The sequence below is a fragment of the Salmo salar genome, chromosome ssa29 (assembly GCF_905237065.1).
Source record: "Salmo salar chromosome ssa29, Ssal_v3.1, whole genome shotgun sequence".
Taxonomy (NCBI): domain Eukaryota; kingdom Metazoa; phylum Chordata; class Actinopteri; order Salmoniformes; family Salmonidae; genus Salmo; species Salmo salar.
Genome location: NC_059470.1, coordinates 19485997 through 19509148, shown reverse-complemented (window position 1 = coordinate 19509148; position 23152 = coordinate 19485997). Strand labels below are relative to the sequence as shown.

At 39.7% G+C, this 23152-nt stretch overlaps 1 protein-coding gene across 2 annotated transcripts; it reads left to right on the top strand.

Moving 5' to 3' along the window:
* The first annotated feature begins 958 nt into the window (after window positions 1-958).
* Window positions 959-18636, top strand: LOC106590266 (myosin-7). 2 transcript variants are annotated; one of them, XM_045710571.1, is made up of 39 exons: window positions 959-1003; window positions 2200-2408; window positions 2750-2893; window positions 2989-3145; window positions 4027-4054; window positions 4147-4252; window positions 4806-4898; window positions 5323-5386; window positions 5477-5575; window positions 6582-6685; window positions 6772-6910; window positions 7016-7134; window positions 7318-7467; window positions 7571-7741; window positions 7913-8219; window positions 8336-8409; window positions 8605-8810; window positions 8910-9033; window positions 9975-10111; window positions 10201-10456; window positions 10716-10958; window positions 11046-11222; window positions 11334-11479; window positions 11557-11647; window positions 11728-12117; window positions 12215-12341; window positions 12439-12557; window positions 12646-12842; window positions 13013-13196; window positions 15291-15456; window positions 15569-15693; window positions 15781-16089; window positions 16220-16423; window positions 16725-17021; window positions 17166-17270; window positions 17376-17471; window positions 17565-17699; window positions 17993-18041; window positions 18514-18636. In XM_045710571.1, the coding sequence occupies exons 2-38, from the start codon at window positions 2208-2210 to the stop codon at window positions 18011-18013; spliced, it is 5811 nt and encodes a 1936-aa protein (XP_045566527.1). In that variant the 5' UTR covers window positions 959-1003; window positions 2200-2207; the 3' UTR covers window positions 18014-18041; window positions 18514-18636. The 2 variants fall into 2 exon arrangements, with proteins under 2 accessions (XP_045566527.1, XP_045566526.1); XM_045710570.1 differs by having other exon boundaries at window positions 7913-8222.
* Window positions 18637-23152: the final 4516 nt, after the last annotated feature.

Below are 23152 nucleotides of genomic sequence, written 5' to 3'. Positions count from 1 at the left end.
GATTGGGGAGTGACCTTGCCTTGGTGAACAAAGGAGGACAGCTGCAGTTGTCTACATCATAATAACTCAAATATGAAATGAGCTTACACATGGCAAGAACACTTTCTCATGTCACCTTAATAATCCAACGTAATGGTGTTAAGCAGTACCAGCACATTTTTTTTTGTTAACCTTTATTTAACTAGGCAAGGCAGTTAAGAACAAATTATTATTTACAAATGACAGCCTAGGAACAGTGGGTTAACTGCCTTGGCAGAATTTTACCTTGTCAGCTCGGGGATTCGATCTAGCAACCTTTCAGTTACTGGCCCAATGCACTAACCACTAGGCTACCTGCCGCCCCATACAAATGCCCAAGTGTTCATAAATTAGCATAAAAACAATTAAATCAATCTTTAAACTAGCAATTTGTCATTGCACAAAAATAGATCATTTGAAGAATTTCCATTAACTTTATGTTGGCATTTTTAGATGACTACGTTGCCTGAGACTGCAATTTGATCGAAGGGGCAAAAATACAGCTGTAAAGACCTGCTGCTTGCTATTGTCTATCCAATGCTACCTCACAATGAGAATCTCAGAAGCAAAACATGGGTAATGCTTTCAATGCATACGTTGTCCACCCTGGAATAGCCTGTTGTTACAACCAGCCTGATAGGTCAAAGAGGTATACACCTCTAGCCCCAAATACAGATCTTCTAAAATAATCAGACTAATTTATTATAATAGATGGCCCATCTCCATATAGGGCTGAGCAACACTCTTTATAAAGGGTGTCGGAGACCAGGGGGAGACAGACCAGGGGGAGACACAAGGCACCGGACATCCTGAAGGTAAGCATATAGAGGCAGTCTGCTGAGGAGGGCAAAGATAGTCATTATACGACCTAACAATAGACATAACCACACATAGCTGGTCAGTTGACTGATATTGGTATTTCGTTGTCTACTTTATTTACAGTCAAGATCCTTTCAACCAAACGTATCCCAGGGGTGACCAACAGGTAAGAATCACAATCTTCTAAAATAGATGTTCAACAACATGAAAACTATAACAGCTTGACAAATATGCATATTAATGCAAAACATTTGAGTGTCTGTACACATCAATGTAGTCAACATGTTGAAGAGAATCTTTCTGCAATGCAGAAAAGGCAGATGAGCTTCGTGAGTTACATGAATTCACTGAAAACCAATACTAACACACGGTTAAATGAACTGTATTGCACTTTTCATGTAGCCTGCTTTTGGCCAGCTAATAATAGCCTAACCACCGATCAAGCAACATTATGGACATTCAAATCCTTTTGCTGTAGGATTATTTTGCTGTGATAATATAGGTCAATTTAAGATCCTACATCTGTATATATTGCATAATACATATTTCCTGTATAGTAATTACATGTTGTCAGTGTCAACCTCACATGTTTTGGTTTATATTCAACGTTCAATTGGTTTACTCACCTTCATATTGTTCAGATAAACTCTTATTAATCTATGACTCTAAATCTGGTAGCCTACTGGTGTTCTGCCTTGACCCTTGCGTCTATTTTAGGCTTATATTTTAAAGTTCTATTGTTCTGCCATGACCGTTATGCTATGGTACAATATACTACTCATATACAGTACACCTGTATACATACAGTAGTGATACTAGTATACAATTTTCCAATTAACATAGGTCTTTGGTGGAAAATGTTTGGGATCAAATGTTTTATTTACATTATGCATTCCAAAAATGGTACCAGAGAGAAGTGAAATACAGCCCTGGTGCCCTAAAGTTGTTGATGTATTTAATATTATTTAATATTAGTGCTTTACACTGATATTAGATTATTACAACAATATGCACGGTTCCCTTTGTCATGAACAGAACAAAATGTAAAACTATCAATATATGGTTGATATTGTAAAAAATACTGTAAAGTATGAAGTTCTAAATGGTTGTTCTTTCTTAAGTTTGAGAAACGTTTGTCATGAGAATCCTGGCATACAACAAACCATGGCAACAGTGAGAACTGGCACAAGTAAATTGGGAAGTTTAGCAAATTCAACCTAATAATAATAGACACATACCTGCACAGATTTAAGAATGGGGGCTGCATTGATGGTAGAGTTTGGGGCTGCATTAACTCAAACCTTGTACTGTATAAAATATGTACATATGTATGTATTCAACACTCTGTTCCTGCCTTTACAGGTTTAAGAATGGGGGACAGTTTGATGGCAGAGTTTGGCGTCGCAGCTTCCTATCTGCGTAAATCAGACAAGGAGCGTATGGAATGCCAGACTAGACCCTTTGACATAAAGAGAGAGTGCTATGTGCCTGACCCTGAGGTTGAGTACGTCAAGGCCACAATCACCAGCAGAGATGGAGCTAAAGTCACCGCTGAAACTGAGTTTGGAAAGGTAAATATTTTGGTGAAAAACATTTCTGAAAATATATGACCTGGAAAATCATAAGATAATAATTTGTTATACTAGGATAACTCTATGATTGATGAAAAATTAGTTATGAACTGAAATGAGTTATGTTCTTTAATGTTTAATATCTTTCTAACAAGAGACAACAAAGAGCAGAATCTTAACTTGAAATCTTTAACTTCCAAGCAAATCTTGCATTACATGTAAATGGATGATTTGTTAAAATGTTACACTGTGTGTAATCTCAAGTTAAGATTTGTCTCAAATTGAATACTTCTGCACATTGAAAATGTAAAAAAAAACGATTTAATTTGCTCTTCTTTCAGACTGTTACTGTGAAGGAGGACGACGTCCACCCCCAGAACCCGCCAAAGTTTGATAAAATTGAGGACATGGCGATGTTCACCTTCCTGCACGAGCCCGCTGTGCTGTTTAACCTCAAAGAGCGTTACGCAGCCTGGATGATCTATGTAAGTAATGACCTGTCTGCTAATATCGCCAATAAATCAAATATTAATTCAAATGAATGAAACTAAATATGCGGTATCCCTCTTGTCTTCCACAGACCTACTCAGGGCTGTTCTGTGTCACTGTCAACCCATACAAGTGGCTGCCAGTGTACGATCAGTCTGTTGTCAATGCATATAGAGGCAAGAAGAGGAGTGAAGCTCCACCTCACATTTTCTCCATATCTGACAACGCTTACCAGTACATGTTGTCAGGTAAAATATAACTTTTCATCTATTAGTGCTGAGCGATTAACCAACATTTTTTTTATTTTTTCGGGGGTGGGGGGATGGGTATTAAACAAATAATTGACCGTCTTTACCTGAATTCCATTTCGTGAATTGTTTTGTAAACCCAACGCCTGTTTCAAATCAAAACGAGAGTGGGACGCTGGGCTGAAGGGAGTCGTAGTTTTCATTAAGCAAATATTCAACCTAGTTCAGCACAGGAACGTAGTAATTAACTACAATTACCAAAATCCATTGAGCCTGTTACGTTAGGTTAGATACACACGGACTGCATAGACCACATGAGAGAGTAATGTAAACAACACAATGATAAGAGGGGGGCTAGAGACAGTTTGTGAAAGTATTATTACTTCAGACAGCTCTCACCATGCTTAGGCAGGCTAGCCTAGCTAAATAGGATGACTAAAGATAGTACAGTATGGGGAGAGGAGAGAACTTTGTCTGGCTGCTACTGCCTGAGCAGAGATGAGATGATGACTTTTAAGGAATGAAAATAACACATTCATTAAATAAAAACGAAGTCATATACACAACTGAAATATTTTATTATTTTTAATAGCAATTTCCTATTTTACTATTGATGTCTACCCAATGTGGACCTGACGGAGACAATGGGATATTTTCAATGTTTTGGCAACTGAATTTTGGCTTTTGGAATTTATGTTAAAAACCTCAAATTATTTTTATGTCATTATTTCATAATGCATTTAATGTTTAAAATAAAATATAAATGTAATAATCAAACCGAAACCAAACTGACCTCAAAAAGCACTAATCGCTCCGCACTAGTCTACAGTGACATAAAATGTTTTTAAGTGACACATTTACTGATACTTCTCTTTCAACAGACAGGGAAAATCAGTCTGTCCTTATCACGTAAGTACATCAACCAAAGGTTATATCCATTTAAGACTATTTAAAGTTAAGAGAAATTCTGAGACATTAACATTTGTATTTTTAAATCCCAGTGGAGAATCCGGTGCTGGAAAGACTGTTAACACCAAGAGAGTCATCCAGTACTTCGCCAGCATTGCTGCTGTTAGCGGAAAGAAAAGTGTATCAGAAGAAAAAAAGGTAAAATAGAGGGCAAATATTCAGCATTTCCCAATATGCATTTAGCAGCAGTGCAAAGCTGCTAGTAAATCATGGCCCCCACTAACTTCATTTTTAAAAATAATAATAATAATAATTTTGGGCAAAATTAAAAAGCAGATATAAGTATGTAGATAATATAATGGAGCAATATATTTCTTAATGAGATCATCTTTCAGAACGACCAATTATCAAAATAAAAACAAAACAAAACAGTCTGTGTTTTGTCATGGGGCCCCCATTGATTTTTTTACAATGTTTGAGTAACTCAGATAGCATAAGAACAAAGCATAAGAACTAGGCATAAGCCATGGTATAATGTGTATAGTTGTTGAAGGAAATTAGCTTTAAAAAATAAAGAATAATAATAAAGTTAGCCCCATGGCTTTGCCCCCGCCCCCCCTGCCAAAAAAACAACTAAATGAAACACTGAATCACTATTAATCCTAAATTAAACATTCCTCGTGGCTGGATAAGCATATGTTGACTACAGATCTTTGCAGCATTTTAACACTGTGTGGTTGTTGGTTTGTAGGGGACCCTGGAGGATCAAATCATCCAGGCCAATCCTGCCCTGGAGGCTTTTGGTAATGCCAAGACCATCAGGAATGACAACTCCTCCCGATTTGTACGTTCGGTCTTTGTTTGCAGTCAAATATCATTTAAATCTTATCATACATGTTCATCTTATCTGTTGTATTTTGTGGTTGAAATTTATTAGGATACAATTAATTGATGTCATGACATCAGCTAATTTTCTCAGGTCCATCACCTAATCAACCCTTTTGGGACTGTATATCAAATCAAATATCAAATATGTATGTGTGCAACAGAGCTGGGTTTCAATAGTATTTGTTTTCTTTTCAATATTTTCTGTGTTTGATTGAGAACCAGATAGGTGGAATTTAAACTTGTAGGACTATTCCATCAGTTCCATTACACAATGCAAGCTCAATCATGCACACCTACTTAGGTATTCAAAAAGAAAACAAATACTACTTGAACTCTGATCTAATGTGATTATTAATTTCTGCTTTGACAATAACTTACAGGGTAAATTCATCCGAATTCATTTTGGAGTCACTGGGAAGCTTTCGTCTGCTGACATTGAGACTTGTGAGTACAATACTCAATTTGACAAGACTTGAACAGATCTATTTGACAGGAAACACATTAATACCAAATGCACTTTCCCATACTGATCAGATCTTCTGGAGAAGTCACGTGTAACTTTCCAGCTCAAGGCTGAGAGAGACTACCACATCTTCTACCAGATCCTGTCACAACAGAAACCAGAACTGCTGGGTGAGTATTAAATCATCAAACTGAGGTCGATTCTGGATTAAACTGAACATTTCTGATGCATTTCAATTGTTATGATGCAGCACAGCCAGCCCAGGCAGTGTGCTACTCCCATCCCCCACTGTAAAACTCCCAACACAATATAGCATGATTTATGTAGTAACAATTGTTTAAATTACATTTAAGCACACAACATTATAATCCAATGCACACAAAACAATCTCCAGCTGCAGTTCTTTGGAGTGGTGTAATGTACTTAAGTAAAAAATAATTGAAAGTACTATTTAAGTAGTTTTTTTGGGGTATCTGTACTTTAATTTATTATTTCTATTTTTGACAACTTTCAATTTTACTCCATTACATTCCTAAAGAAAATAATGTACTTTTTACTCCTTACATTTTCCCTGACACCCAAAAGTACCTGTTACATTTTAAACGCTTAGCAGGACAGGAAAATTGTCTAATTCATGCACTTATCAAGAGAACATCTCTGGTCATCCCTACTGCTACTGCCTCTGATCTGGCAGACTCACTAAACACAAATGCTTCGTTTGTAAATTATGTCTGAGTGTTGAACTGTGCCCCTGGCAATCCGTAAATATTTTTTTTTTTTTTTTTTATCGTGTCATCTGATTTTCCCAGTATAAGACATTTTAAATGATTTATACTTTTACTTTTGATACTTAAGTACATTTAAAACCAAATACTTTAAGACTTTTACTAAAGTAGTATTTTACTAAAGTAGTATTTGACTACGTCACTTTTACTTTTACTTGAGTCGTTTTTTTTAAAGGTATCTTTACTTTTACTCAAGTATGAAAATTGGGTCCTTTTTCCACCACTGGTTTTTCGAAACTCTAATGACTAATTTGCCTTCCTGTCAATTTATAATATAAATCAATGGCAATTTTCTAATTGACCCCAACCCTAATGCGGAGTATATTATGTTATGACCTACAGTTTACCACAGCATCAACACAAATAAACTGAGCTGTTCAATTCTTTTCAGAGATGCTACTCATCACCAGCAATCCCTATGACTATGCCTTCATCTCCCAAGGAGAGATTGCTGTAACCTCCATTAATGATTCAGATGAGCTAATGGCTACTGATGTGAGTAATATATCTATATACTGTATATGCAATAACATTCCAACCCCTTCTCCAATGCAAAACAATTACCTTTAATTTGGGACTAGGATGCCTTTGATGTGCTGGGCTTCTCCCAAGAGGAGAAGAATGGCATTTATAAGCTGACTGGTGCCATCATGCACTACGGCAACATGAAGTTCAAGAATAAGCAGCGGGAGGAGCAAGCAGAGGCAGATGGCACTGAGGGTGAGTGCTGAGGATTTAAAACCTCTCAATTCATTTTGCAGTAGTATCTGATAATCAAAAATCAGTTAGATTGCCTCTTCCAATCATAAAACATTGCCTTTCTAGATCTTGACAAAGCTGCATATCTGATGGGCCTGAACTCTGCTGACCTAGTCAAGGGGCTGTGTCACCCTAGGGTCAAAGTAGGAAATGAGTGGGTCACCAAAGGTCAGAATGTCAACCAGGTGAGTCTCCAAAATGTTTTTATAATATTGAGCATACAACTTGTCTATAAAGTTGCTAATATGTTCATACCTAGAATAACCTATTGAGCATGCTTTTTAGTCCAGGACTAGGCCTAATCTGTGTCTAGGAAACTGTCCCTATGTGTTTATGTTGAGGTAATTTTTTTTCTAAATATTTTGTAGGTGTACTACGCTGTTGGTGCACTGGCAAAGAAAATTTACGAGAACATGTTCCTCTGGATGGTGATAAGAATCAACCTTTCTCTGGACACTAAGAATGCTCGCCAGCATTACATTGGTGTGCTGGACATTGCTGGCTTTGAGATCTTTGATGTGAGTGTTTGATGTAAATTTGATTTTAAAAAAGGACACATGAAACAATTCATCTAGAACATTACAGCAGACAAGATAAAGTAACTGTGAACTTCTATTCCAGTTCAACACCTTTGAGCAGCTGTGCATCAACTTCACTAATGAGAAGCTGCAGCAGTTCTTCAACCACCACATGTTTGTGCTGGAGCAGGAAGAGTATAAGAAAGAGGGAATTGTCTGGGAGTTCATTGACTTTGGCATGGACTTGGCTGCCTGCATTGACCTCATTGAAAGGGTTGGTATCTTCAGTGCAGTAGTTTATATGATGTATCCTAAGTCATCTTTGAGATTTCAAATATTACAAGGACAGTCTTCATAAATGTGCTTCTATGACAAATTATTCTGATATTTATTCACAATGCTTTTCCCTTAACATTAATTTATTTTCATTCATTCCTTCCACCAGCCCATGGGTATCATGTCCATCCTTGAAGAGGAGTGCATGTTCCCTAAGGCCAGTGATTCTACATTCAAAGCTAAGCTGTATGATACGCATCTGGGCAAAAATGCATGCTTCCAGAAGCCTAGGATTGTTAAGGGTAAACCAGAGGCCCATTTCTCCATGGTTCACTATGCTGGCATTGTTGACTACAACATTGGTAACTGGCTGGTGAAGAACAAGGATCCTCTGAATGAGACTGTGGTCGGACTCTTCCAGAAGTCAAGTCTTAAGTTCCTGGCCAACCTATTTGCAAACTATGCTGGTGCAGAAGGAGGTACTATGTGTTTATATCTGCAAAGACTACAACACACTCAAATAAATAACAATCCACAGTATATGATAGTAGTAATAATAGCATATTTAAATAGTTATTTCATTATCATACAGCACCTGAAGAAAAAGCGGCTGGAGGAAAAAAGAAGAAAGGCTCTTCCTTCCAGACTGTGTCTGCATTGCACAGGGTAAATCTGAGCTTAAATAAACATATGTATGATGTTTTCACATGGAAGATTATTAACAAATGTATTATATTTGAACTAAATTTGAGATGCCAGTATGTTGTGGATTGGCATGTTAGCATTAAATGCCATTGTGACTCGTGAGGTACTTGGAGACTCATTCACTGATGGAAAATTCTACATTTGTCATACTCACAGGAGAACTTGGGTAAACTCATGACCAACTTGAGGTCTACTCACCCCCACTTTGTGCGTTGCATCATCCCCAATGAGACCAAGACTCCTGGGGCCATGGAGAATCCTCTGGTCATGCACCAGCTGCGCTGTAACGGTGTGCTGGAAGGCATCAGGATCTGCAGAAAGGGCTTCCCCAACAGGATCCTGTATGCTGACTTCAAACAAAGGTAAAAATAATTATTAATTTCCTTTCCAAAATAAATTCAACGGTTTACCTATTCAGGTCTTCCATTTTTAAAGATAATTACTTTCTGATTTAAATTCAGATACCGCATCCTCAATCCAAATGCTATCCCTGAGGGTCAGTTCATGGACAACATGAAGGCATCAGAAAAACTGCTGGGCACTTTGGACATTGTCCACACCCAGTACAGATTAGGACACACTAAGGTAAATTATCTAATGGTGCGTTCACAACCAAGTAGCAAGTAGGAATTTACCACATACGACTCGAAATAATCCACTTGAACTCCCCTCCAACTGGTAATTAATTACTAGTGGGAAACTCGTCTATCATCCTGAGCTCCCACTTCTTCAACATACTGACATCTGACGTGACTTACTAAGGAAATTACCCCGATAACAGCATTATCGGGCAAAACATTGTTTATAAAAGCAATCTATTAATATATAACACTATAATATATAACACTAACAATATATATTTTTTAAATTACAAAAAATGTTGACAAGCATGATAGCTGTACTTTTAGATTATGGTTCACGCAGCTTGATGGCCATTAGCCAATCAGCGTTTTTTCATGATTTCAAAGCACGTGAATGCATTCAAATGGTAAATGCAGACCTACCACTTGGTTATGAATGCAACATAAATTCCAGGATGGAATACTAGCAGCAATTACGGGGTCCAAGCAGTATATTAACACTACATCACCATCTGGCCAACCAGCGCAATGCCTCTTGAAATAACTGCTGATGTACCACTGATCATGCTTATCTAATTTATCTGTCTCTAGGGCAAATGGGTCAAGTCAAGAGATAAAAATAGATACTTGGTATAGTGCCATAATGTAGTAGATCCAGATATACAATGAGCAATTAAAAGCATAGTGGCCATACTGCTTGCGATAGACTTCCTGTACATGTTTTTAAAGACCCTGCCAAATTTAGTAACTCTTGGTCAACATGCTGGGTTGGAAGTTGTAAAATCAATTGCTCATTACAGGGCCACCTTGTCGTCAATTTGTGCCAATTTCCTAGAGGCATGAAAGTTTTGGAAAACTGTTAGATACCACATTCAAGGTATTTATGGTAATCTGGCAAAACAAATGCAATCCTACCAAATACAAGAAGGCCTTGTGTATCATTAGGTGTTCTTCAAGGCTGGTCTCCTGGGTACTCTTGAGGAGATGAGAGACGATCGTCTCGCTCTTATCATCACTGGCCTCCAGGCCAGATCACGTGGTCTACTTGCTAGAATTGAGTTCCAGAAAATTGTTGACCGCAGGTAAGAATGAGAATAGCTTAAACCTTTTCAGACAATATGTTAGGGGTGAGGAAAGGTTGTATGAACTATATTTTCAAAAATTTTTGCAGGGATGCCTTGCTTGTGATCCAATGGAACATTCGTGCCTTCATGGGTGTCAAGAATTGGCCCTGGATGAAGATGTACTTCAAGATCAAACCTCTGCTGAAGTCAGCAGAGACTGAGAAGGAGATGGCCAACATGAAGGAAGAATTCCTGAAGCTTAAAGAGGCTTATGCTAAATCTGAAGCCCGTAGAAAGGAGCTGGAAGAAAAGATGGTATCCATTCTCCAAGAGAAGAATGACCTGCAGCTTGCAGTCCAAACTGTGAGTAACTTTACCTGCACTACAGTTACTTTGCAGCAGTCACATCTTTGGTCAAAATGGCCTTTCTAGTTAGCTTTTAGCCATAAGCTAACAAGAGAAATGGAAAAACAGAGAGAAAAGAGACATGATTTTCTAAATAGACACGTACAATCTGTGCACCATTTGTCAATCATTTGTAGTGTCCAAATATTTTGCCTCCAAACAAACTGCTGAGCATTGGAGAATTTGATATACTTACAATATATTGACGCATTGACAGCAAGAAGACAGTATTGTTGATGCTGAAGAGAGATGTGAAGGTCTGATCAAAAGCAAAATCCAGCTTGAGGCCAAAGCCAAAGAGCTGACAGAAAGACTGGAGGATGAGGAGGAGATGAATTCAGAGCTAACTGCTAAGAAGAGGAAGCTGGAGGATGAGTGCTCAGAACTCAAGAAAGACATTGATGATCTGGAGCTCACCCTGGCTAAAGTGGAGAAGGAAAAGCATGCCACAGAGAACAAGGTAAAATAAATTGGTCTTTCTTGTGATGTTAAAACTACCATTAAATATTTTGGATAAAAGTGTAATGACACTGTTCTGTTTTGTTAGGTTAAAAACCTGACTGAGGAGATGGCAGCTCTGGATGAAATCATTGCCAAGCTGACCAAGGAGAAGAAGGCTCTGCAAGAGGCTCATCAACAAACGCTGGATGACCTGCAGAGTGAGGAGGACAAAGTCAACACGCTGACCAAGGCCAAAGCCAAACTGGAACAGCAAGTTGATGATGTGAGTATCAAATAGGAATTCATAAGAAGTATAAACAAAATTTGTAATATCCTAAAAACAGGCTTCAGTAAATTGGTTACTCCAAAAATTGTTTCATATATCCTTAATCAGCTTGAAGGGTCTCTGGAGCAAGAGAAGAAGGTGAGAATGGACCTTGAGAGAGCCAAGAGAAAGCTGGAAGGAGACTTGAAGTTGACCCAGGAAAGCCTAATGGACCTGGAGAATGACAAGCAGCAGATGGAGGAGAGATTGAAGAAGTAAGATCAGAGATCAAAATATGCTAACAAAGTATTATTCAATAGAAAACACTAAAAATTGATATTCATCTCAACAGGAAGGACTTTGAGATGAGCCAACTCAACAGCAAGATTGAGGATGAGCAAGCCATGGGTGCCCAGCTTCAGAAAAAACTGAAGGAGCTGCAGGTAATTCAAGACAATTGTTGAAACGCTTTACTTCTTAAAGTCACATTTGAACTAGATGAATTGAATTCCTACTATTTTAGGCCCGCATTGAGGAATTAGAGGAAGAGCTGGAGGCTGAAAGAGCTGCCCGTGCCAAGGTGGAGAAACAGAGGGCAGACTTGTCCAGAGAGCTAGAAGAGATCAGTGAGAGGCTGGAGGAGGCTGGTGGAGCCACTGCTGCCCAGATTGAGATGAACAAGAAGAGGGAGGCTGAGTTCCAGAAGGTGCGCAGAGACCTTGAAGAGGCTACCCTGCAGCATGAGGCTACAGCTGCCACTCTGAGGAAGAAAAATGCTGACAGTGTAGCTGACCTGGGAGAACAGATTGACAACCTTCAGAGAGTGAAGCAGAAGCTGGAGAAAGAGAAGAGTGAGCTCAGGCTGGAGCTGGATGATGTGGTCTCCAACATGGAGCAGATTGTCAAGTCCAAAGTATGTGGTATCATTGGTAAATCAAAGATCTATACATGCTTTTTAAAGATGCAATCTAGTGATGCTGTTCTCTCATTCAAAACAAATCTGTTTTTAGACAAACTTGGAGAAAATGTGCCGCACTCTAGAGGACCAGATGAGTGAATACAGGACAAAAGCTGAGGAAGGACAGCGATCCATCAATGATTTCACCATGCAGAAAGCAAAGCTTCAAACTGAGAATGGTATATTAACAAAAAACCTGGACATCCACATGAACACCCACAAAAATAACCAGATTAAGTAATATAATTTAAAATAATTTGAATATCATGTAAACAGGTGAACTTGCTAGACAGTTGGAGGAGAAGGACTCTCTGGTCTCTCAACTGACCAGAGGTAAGCAGTCCAACGTTCAGCAGATTGAAGACCTCAAGAGACAATTGGAGGAGGAAGTCAAGGTATTTATACAAAGAATGCAGAGTCCCTTATCCAACTACATTTATCTTCAGGCATAATCACAGATCCTTTTTTAAATTTCCTTACCAGGCAAAGAACGCGCTTGCCCATGCAGTGCAGTCTGCTCGCCATGACTCAGATCTGTTGAGGGAGCAGTATGAGGAGGAGCAGGAGGCCAAGTCTGAACTGCAGCGTGGCATGTCCAAGGCTAATGCTGAGGTGGCTCAGTGGAGAACCAAGTATGAAACTGATGCCATCCAGAAGACTGAGGAGCTTGAGGACGCAAAGTAAGGATTTTTTATTACTTCCTTTTACTTTTCAGGCTATTGAACCTTGGCTGAATGAGCGATACACAAAAGTTGTTAAATAATACATGGTTTACCTGTTACACAACCATTATATATTAGAAAATAAAGGCAGCTGTTCGGAAACGTATTTCTCATCTATGTCAATCTAGGAAGAAACTGGCTCAGCGTCTGCAGGATGCAGAGGAAGCTGTGGAAGCTGTAAATGCTAAATGCTCATCCCTGGAGAAGACTAAACACAGACTTCAGAATGAGATTGAAGATCTCATGGTGGATGTGGAGAGATCCAATGCAGCTGCTGCCTCTCTGGACAAGAAGCAAAGGAACTTTGACAAGGTAAGAAAAAAACATGGAATACACAAGTCCTATTAGCCTTCATTATAGTACATTAGGGGCGGCAGGTAGCCTAGTGCTACGGTTTTCAACCAGTGTGCTGCGGCACCTTTACAATGCAGAAAACCGGTAACCTTTGCGCAAACCTATTTTAAACTAAATACCTATATTATCAGAGCTAAAGCAAAATATTTCTAGCGCAGATTCATCTTACTGGGGTACACACAAATGAATCATCATGAACTATGAAAATATACTGAACAAAAATATAAAACGCCACGTGCAACATTTTCTTAGATTTTACTGAGTTACACTTCATATAAGGAGATCAGTCAATTGAAATAAATTCATTAAGCCCTAATGGATTTAACACCACTCGGAATAGAGATATACATCTGTTGGTCACATATACTTAAATAAAAAGGTAGGGCCGTGGACCAGAAAACCAGTCAGTTTCTGGTGTGACCACCATTTGCCTCATGCAGCACAACACATCTCCTTCGCATAGAGTTGATCAGGCTGTTGATTGTGGCCTGTGGAATGTTGTCCCACTCCTCTTTAATTGCTTTGAGAAGTTGCTAGATATTGATGGGAACTGGAACACGCTGTTGTACACGTCAATACAGAGCATCCCAAACATGCTCAATGGGTGATATGTCTGGTGAGTATGCAGGCCATGGAAGAACAGGGACATTTTTAGCTTCCAGGAATTGTATACAGATCCTTGCGACATGGGCCGTGCATTAGGTCATCTATACGTCTTTGCTAGGTAAAGCTCCGCCTTATCTCAGCTCACTGGTCACGATAACAACACCCACCCGTAGCACGCGCTCCAGCAGGTATATCTCACTTGTCATCCCCAAAGCCAACATCTACTTTGGCCGCCTTTCCTTCCAGTTCTGAGCAGCTAACCGATCGCTGCAGCTGTACATAGCATCTGTAAATAGCCCATCCAATCTACCTACCTCATCCCCATATTGTTTTTATTTACTTTTCTGCTCTTTTGCACACCAGTATTTCTACTTGCAAATCATCATCTGCACATCTAGCACTCCTGTGTTAATTTGCTAAATTGTATTTACTTCGCTACTATGGCCTATTTATTGCCTCCTCATACCATTTGCACACACTGTATATAGACTTTTTTTCTATTGTGTTATTGACTGTACGCTTGTTTATTCCATGTGTAACTTTGTGTTGTTGTTTTTGTCGCACTGCTTTGCTTTATCTTGGCCAGGTCGCAGTTGTAAATGAGAACATGTTTTCAACTAGCCTACCTGGTTAAATAATGGTGAAATATTTTATTTTTTTAAATGATCACGCTGAAACATGAGGTGATGGCGGCAGATGAATGGCACGACCAATGGGCCTCAGGATCTCATCACGGTTTCTCTGTGCATTTAAATTGCCATCGATAAAATGCAATTGTGTTTGTTTTCCGTAGCTTATGTCTGCCCATATCATAATGCCACCGCCACCATGGGGCACTCTGTTAACAACGTTGACATCAGCAAACCGCTCGCCCACATGACCCCATCCACGTGGTCTGCGGTTGTGAAGCTGGTTGGACGAACTGTCAAATACTCTAAAAGGACGTTGGAGGCGGCTTACGGTAGAGAAATTAACAATAAATTCTCTGACAACAGCTCTGGTGGACATTCCGGCGGTCAGCATGCCAAAAATGTGTTTCAAAATTTGAGATAAATCTGCATTTTTTGCATATGGAAGATTTCTGGGATCTTTTATTTCTGCTCCTGAAACATGGCATTAACACTTCACATGATGCGTTTATATTTTTCTCCAGTGTAGTTCAAATAAAACCTATTTAATCTTCAAGAAATGTTGTCTGAAAAAAGATGATTAGAAATATGGATCCGATGAGATGGAGGTCATTACCACTAAATAAATTAATAGGGAAATGTTAGCTGTGCAGCAGAATTTTTTTTATCCCAACAAAGTGCCATGGTTCAAAAAAGGTTGTGCTGGCATCAATCTACATCCTACCATCACCTCCCATTGTGGCCTTGAGTAAGGCACATCTTATCTGAACCATACTGTATACTGTATTCAAACCACTTAAAAAACGATGTGTTTCAGGTCCTGGCTGAGTGGAAGCAGAAGTTTGAGGAGTCGCAGACTGAGCTGGAGAGCTCCCAGAAAGAGGCCAGATCTCTCAGCACTGAGCTCTTCAAACTCAAGAACTCTTATGAGGAGTCTCTGGATCATCTGGAGACCATGAAGAGGGAGAACAAGAACCTCCAAGGTCAGAGCATTAGCATTAATTGACCTATATAACTTAGTCAATAAAATAATGATTTTTTTATAGAGATCAGTTATGCCAAAAAGATTCTGATGTACAACTACATTTTCCACAGAGGAAATTTCCGACCTGACTGAGCAGCTTGGTGAAGGAGGAAAGAGCATCCATGAGTTGGAAAAGATCCGTAAACAGCTGGAGCAGGAGAAGGCTGAGTTACAGTCTGCTCTAGAGGAAGCTGAGGTAAGAAAATAAAACATTTACTGATGGTGAAAGTACCATCATTTAATTTAAAGATTTTACAAACTATGGGTGGCTGTGTTGTCATAGGCCTCCCTAGAGCATGAGGAGGGAAAGATCCTGAGAGCTCAGCTGGAGTTCAATCAGGTGAAAGCTGACATTGAACGGAAGCTGGTGGAGAAGGATGAGGAAATGGAGATGAATAAGAGGAACCAGCAGAGAGTTGTGGATACCCTGCAAAGCTCCCTGGAGTCAGAGACTCGCAGCAGGAATGAAGCTCTCAGGCTGAAGAAGAAGATGGAGGGAGATCTCAATGAGATGGAGATCCAGCTCAGCCAGGCCAACAGGCAGGCATCAGAGGCCCAGAAGCAACTTAAGGGTCTCCATTCCCATCTGAAGGTATTACTTCCACACCATTGAATTAAAAACATTGCTTGTGTATTTAGAAAAGAAAAACCACACTGTGTAGTGTAGTAAATGTATACAAAGTAAATAGTAAATCAAGTAAAATCAGTAATTCTTTCTACAGGATTCTCAACTGCAGCTGGATGATGCTCTTCGTAGCAATGATGACCTGAAGGAGAACATTGCCATTGTGGAGAGACGCAACAACCTGATGCAGGCTGAACTGGATGAGCTGAGAGCCCTGGTGGAGCAGACTGAGAGAGGCCGCAAACTGGCTGAGCAGGAACTGCTGGATGTTAGTGAGAGAGTTCAGCTGCTCCACTCACAGGTAAGACAGTAATATAGAACAGTGTTCTCCTTAAAGATGGAGTCCTTAATGGTGAAACTGACATGTCTGTTTGCGATATTACAACAACAAAGAAGTTACTGAAAATTAAAAACACAGTTTTTTCCCTTTGGACATCATTGCAAGCACGATAAAACAGCTTTGTCAACAAAACAAAAACAATAACAATGGTGTTTGGACAGACAGTGTGACTGTTTCCCCTACTACGGATTCCATCTTTAAATGTCTGCTACCTGAGGTACGTAGAAGTAATATAAAAGTAATTTGTCATATATATGTGTAGAACACCAGCCTACTGAGCCAGAAGAAGAAGCTAGAGGGCGACACATCCCAGCTTCAGAATGAAGTGGAGGAGGCTGTGCAGGAGTGCAGAAATGCTGAGGAAAAGGCCAAGAAGGCCATTACTGATGCTGCCATGATGGCAGAGGAGCTGAAGAAGGAGCAGGACACCAGTGCTCACCTGGAGCGCATGAAAAAGAACATGGAGCAGACCATCAAGGACCTGCAGCACCGCCTGGATGAAGCTGAACAAATCGCCATGAAGGGTGGCAAGAAGCAGATCCAGAAGCTGGAGGCCAGAGTAAGTGTCTAAGCTACATTCTCTTCTATTAATTCAATGTCACATGTCATATTTCTAGTCATATTTCTAGCTTCAACATTGAAAGTAGTGGTAACTAACAAAGTAATTGTAAATGGTGTGTTAACATTGATCATATCTTTCTAGGTGAGAGAGCTAGAGACTGAAGTGGAACTGGAGCAAAGGAGGAGCAGTGATTCTGTGAAAGGAGTCCGTAAATATGAGAGACGCATCAAGGAGCTCACATACCAGGTACATTGTTTTAATTTGACAGTGCAGAGTTAACAATTCACATTAACATGCTCAGAGATACATCTCCAGTATGACTCTTTTTTTGTCCCTTCTTTTTGTGTGCAGACTGAGGAAGACCGTAAGAATTTGAGCCGCCTGCAGGACCTGGTGGACAAACTGCAGCTGAAGGTCAAATCCTACAAGAGAACTTCAGAGGAGGCTGTAAGTAACCTTCTATCATCTAACTGATGCATCTGTAATTCTCAAATTATTTTGTTTACTAGAAACTTAAATCATATTTAACATTTCTCACAGGAGGAACAAGCCAATGCCAATTTGGGCAAGTTCCGTAAGATTCAGCATGAACTGGATGAGGCAGAAGAGAGGGCTGATATTGCTGAGTCTCAGGTCAACAAGATGAGAGCCAAGAGTCGTGATGCCAGTTCCAAGGTCCGTGAAGTTGCTGTTTCAATTTAATGTATGGAAATGCCTAAACTTTGTCGGATCTGGGACTCTGTTTAATGGTCATTTGGATTCTTGATATTAACCCATTGATTCCTGAAGAAAATAAGTATTGAATGGATCATCTGTTACATTGTTACCAAGTAACTATTCATACCTGTTGAAGATCCACATGGTAAAATTTCAACCAGAGTACACAATATATGGTAGTAAAATGTTTTTCGGTACACCGTCAAATTTAAATGATCTGGTAATCAATCAATCTATGTTCTCTGTCACAGAAAGGAAAGGATGAGGAGTGAGTCCAAGAGTTGTGATGCCGGCTCCCAGGTCAGTTCTTTTAATCAGATTAATTATATTGGTTATAATTTGCAAACTCAAGTCATGTATGACAACAGCCCCAACCACAATTGATTTTTAAGAATTTGATCTCCAATAACCGTACTATCATTCATATAACTAAATATAAATTAGAATATTGTTCCCTGTCATGGGTTCCAAAAAAATCTTCAAAAGCATGACACATTTTAGTTTCAGTGGTGAGTTACTGTGTGATGGCAAGCAACACATTTATATTTATAGTGATAAATGCTGGACATCTTTGCTTCTTTAAATATTTATTCAGAATCTTACTAGTAGACAGAGTTGGTGTAATTAATGATATGTATAGTGTATACTATTCACTCAAACAAGGAGCCCCATCGATTAATATAGAGTTGACAACGCACAGAATATTGTTAGAATGTTTTTAGTGTTTACAGTAGTTTATTACATTTTAACCTTCCTCCATCTTGTGTCACAGAAAGGACATGATGAAGAGTGAAGCTCTCGGATGGACCTTTCTGAAAATCTCCTGACTGTAGTGCTTTAGTTTTTTCTCTATTCTCCATGTAACATGAGAAGAATAAAGTCAATTTAAACTCTGTGTATTGCTTGATTCTATTACAAACAGGTTTGGAATCCACTATTATCTAACAAAATTAAGTTAACACTGGTTTTCATTGAATATAATGATAATTTACTTCTCTGTGAGGTAAGTTAGAACAACATCCACATCTTCAGCACCCAGGGAACAGTACTTCCTTGTTCAGGGGCAGAACGGCAGATTTTTACCTTGTCAGCTCAGGGATTTGATCCAGCAACCCTCCGGTTACTGGCTCAAATTGCTTAAATTGTGTTGTTTATGTGTGACCAAATTTCCGTGAACAGACATTTTTATAGACCACTAGCTAATCTCAGAAATCAATGTACCTCACAAGCTGTCCATCTTAATCAGAGAAAGGCACTCAGTAGGAATTTCACTGGGTTATAGATGTGCTCAAGGACAAAGGGAGGGAAACAATGTGGCATAAACAAGACAGACTTAAAGTTACACCCCACAAGCCAACAACTTGAGAGACCGCAACAGTCAAAATCTGCTGTCATTCGAAAACATAATGTTAAATTTCACTGCTATGCGGACGACACACAGCTGTACATTTCAATGAAACATGGTGAAGCCCCAAAATTGCCCTCGCTAGAAGCTTGTGTTTCAGACATAAAGAAGTGGATGGCTGCAAACTTTCTACTTTTAAACTCGGACAAAACAGAGATGCTTGTACTAGGTCCCAAGAAACAAAGAGATCTTCTGTTGAATCTGACAATTAATCTGGATGGTTGTACAGTCGTCTCAAATAAAACTGTGAAGGACCTCGGCGTTACTCTGGACCCTGATCTCTCTTTTGAAGAACATATCAAGACTGTTTCAAGGACAGCTTTTTTCCATCTACGTAACATTGCAAAAATCTGAAATTTTCTGTCCAAAAATGACACAGAAAAATTAATCCATGCTTTTGTTACTTCTAGGCTGGACTACTGCAATGCTCTACTTTCCGGCTACCCGGATAAAGCACTAAATAAACTTCAGTTAGTGCTAAATACGGCTGCTAGAATCCTGACTAGAACCAAAAAATGTGATCATATTACTCCAGTGCTAGCCTCCCTACACTGGCTTCCTGTTAAGGCAAGGGCTGATTTCAAGGTTTTACTGCTAACCTACAAAGCATTACATGGGCTTGCTCCTACCTATCTTTCCGATTTGGTCCTGCCGTACATACCTACACGTACGCTACGGTCACAAGACGCAGGCCTCCTAATTGTCCCTAGAATTTCTAAGCAAACGGCTGGAGGTAGGGCTTTCTCCTATAGAGCTCCATTTTTATGGAATGGTCTGCCTACCAATGTGAGAGACGCAGACTCAGTCTCAACCTTTAAGTCTTTACTGAAGACTTATCTCTTCAGTAGGTCCTACGATTAAGTATAGTCTGGCCCAGGAGTGTGAAGGTGAACGGAAAGGCTGGAGCAACGAACCGCCCTTGCTGTCTCTGCCTTGCCGGTTCCCCTCTTTCCACTGGGATTCTCTGCCTCTAACCCTTTTACAGGGGCTGAGTCACAGGCCTACTGGTGTTCTTCCATGCCGTCCATGGGAGGGGTGCGTCACTTGAGTGGGTTGAGTCACTGACGTGGTCTTCCTGTCTGGGTTGGCGCCCCCCCTTGGGTTGTGCCATGGCGGAGATCGTTGTGGGCTATACTCGGCCTTGTCTTAGGACGGTAAGTTGGTGGTTGGAGACATCCCTCTAGTGGTGTGGGGGCTGTGCTTTGGCAAAGTGGGTGGGGTTATATCCTGCCTGTTTGGCCCTGTCCGGGGTATCATCGGATGGGGCCACAGTGTCTTCTGATCCCTCCTGTCTCAGCCTCCAGTATTTATGCTGCAGTAGTTTATGTGTCGGGGGGCTAGGGTCAGTCTGTTACATCTGGAGTATTTCTCTTGTCTTATCCGGTGTCCTGTGTGTATTTAAATATGCTCTCTCTAATTCTCTCTTTCTCTCTTTCTGTCTTTCTCTCGGAGGACCTGAGCCCTAGGACCATGCCTCAGGACTACCTGGTATGATGACTCCTTGCTGTCCCCAGTCCACCTGGCCGTGCTGCTGCTCCAGTTTCAACTGTTCTGCCTGCGGCTATGGAACCCTGACCTGTTCACCGGACGTGCTTGTTGCACCCTCGACAACTACTATGATTATTATTATTTGACCATGCTGGTCATTTATGAACATTTTAACATTTTAACATTTTGACCATGTTCTGTTATAATATCCACCCTGCACAGCCAGAAGAGGACTGGCCACCCCTCATAGCCTGGTTCCTCTCTAGGTTTCTTCCTAGGTTTTTGGCCTTTCTAGGGAGTTTTTCCTAGGGAGTTTTTCCTAGCCACCGTGCTTCTTTCACATGCTTTGCTTGCTGTTTGGGGTTTTAGGCTGGGTTTCTGTACAGCACTTTGAGAATATCAGCTGATGTACGAAGGGCTATATAAAAATAAATTTGATTTGAACAGTCACACCCCACTTATTAGAATAGAAAACAACTTTATTGTCCGTTACAGTGAATCATTTACATATGTCTTCTGCTCCGTTCTAAACCCCCAAAATGTAGATTTAAATTCAAAATTCACTAGGCTACATGTGTATGATTTTCACACCTCCTACACATATTTAGGTTATAATTCAATCACAACCGTGTCTTGTATTCTGCTTATTGTATAGGCTAATGTTGGTGCTTCTCTATCATTTTCTTCATTGGGCTTTGGAAAGACGCTAATTAAAATGTAACTATCAGTAATATAATTGTTGCATATTTTTTTATATTTAGGCTGGTCGTTAGACAATGCTTTCTAGCTGAAAAAGGAACAAAAACAATTATATTTTATTTTATTTGCATAAAAAACTATTTTGCCCAATGTGTTGTCTTCCTATTTACTTACATTTGATCTATCTTACCTTTGCGTCACTCAACATCAATAACTGGCACAATTAGGATTTTAATTTAATGTACCCTTATTGTGAAGTGTTACCACATTATTACTGAAATACCTTGACATTAATTTTATATGCAAGAGTTTTAAGTGTTATACTTAACTACTAATACATTAAGAAACAACACGCTAATATTCCATCTGTGTTAACTACAGGGAGGACTGTGATGTGATTTCTTGGGCTGCAAACTGTACTTCCTACCAAGTTCAGCTGGGAACTCACAACAAATGATCTACACCAAAAATGAGATTGAAGCGAGGTCCTATCAAATCAAGGCTATTTTCTCAGTCTATTGACAGAAATAATATCCACACTAATTTCTCAAAAGATATTATCCCTGCACCTTCACATTGAATACTGCATGCTGACAGTTCTCTAGGAGTTAAAGATAATGTCATGACTTACCTTGGTCAGTGCTGATTCTGTTGCTAGAGGAAGATTTGTGGAGGCTACTCCAACATCTTTCTTTCACCCCCTGTCAGGGAGCCCATGTCCCTTAGTGAGGGAAAAGATGGTCTTAGCCTGGGGGAGCAGTGGAGATTGCCTGGCAGTCTGGCTATCTATAGAGACCAAGGACCAAGAATAGGTTAAGGTGAATCCATGTGTTCAAGTACATCAAGCGTTACACACGACAGCTGGGAATGGGATCCTTAGCGCGTCATTGAAGGTTAGGGGGCGGTATGTTCAGCTGTGGAACCTCAAGGCTGAAGCGAGGGCCAAGGTGTGAAGTTGTATGAGTCATAAGGGCCCCAATATACATTATACTATAGAAGGGTCATATGCACAGGTCTTGAAGGAGGTAACACTCTTTCCAGCTATGTCACCAGTACACCATCACCTTGTTAACAGCGTCACACTTCTTGATCGTTAACAGTGTGACACTTACAAATCCAAGACCTCATGCCCCTTGTCTCAGCACCTTATCAGATACTCACTCAGTCTAATGGAGAAATACACGGGCTACACATGTTTTTGTGTATGCAATGTACTAAGACTGAGTTGATGCAAACTTTACACAGAGGACGCTAATAAATAGCAGGGGGAATAAACAAAATGCTCTTCATCAAGGTTTCAATAGCATATTGTTTTTGAAAGCGTTACAAGTATCTGACATGTTGGACGCATATAAACGTCACGTAACCTTTTTTTTAAGGAGCACTGATAGTAAATTGAACATCTATCAATGAATTATGTGTAAAATAAGCAATATCTTCTGTTTCCAACTCAGGTATGACGTGCCTGGGTGAAAGTTTTGTTAACAACTCATGAGGTAAATGGAGTCCTCCCTTCCATTTGTGGCCTGGAATTATTTATGTGAGAAGGCTGCAGCTATTACAATGTCAGATGGTGAGGCCCACACATTCAAGCACATTGAAGTGCCTCATGGTCAGTTGAAGGGTTGACAAATTTGTATACTAATGCAAAAAATAAACACAAATAATGTTATTCATTTTTAAAATTAAATATTCTTGACGGTACTCATCAATCTAGTCAACTTGTTTATGTTGCATAATACATCTATCGTGTACAGTAATTACATGTTGTCAGTGTCATCACTAACACAAGCTGTAGATTTCAGCTACAGTGGACCTA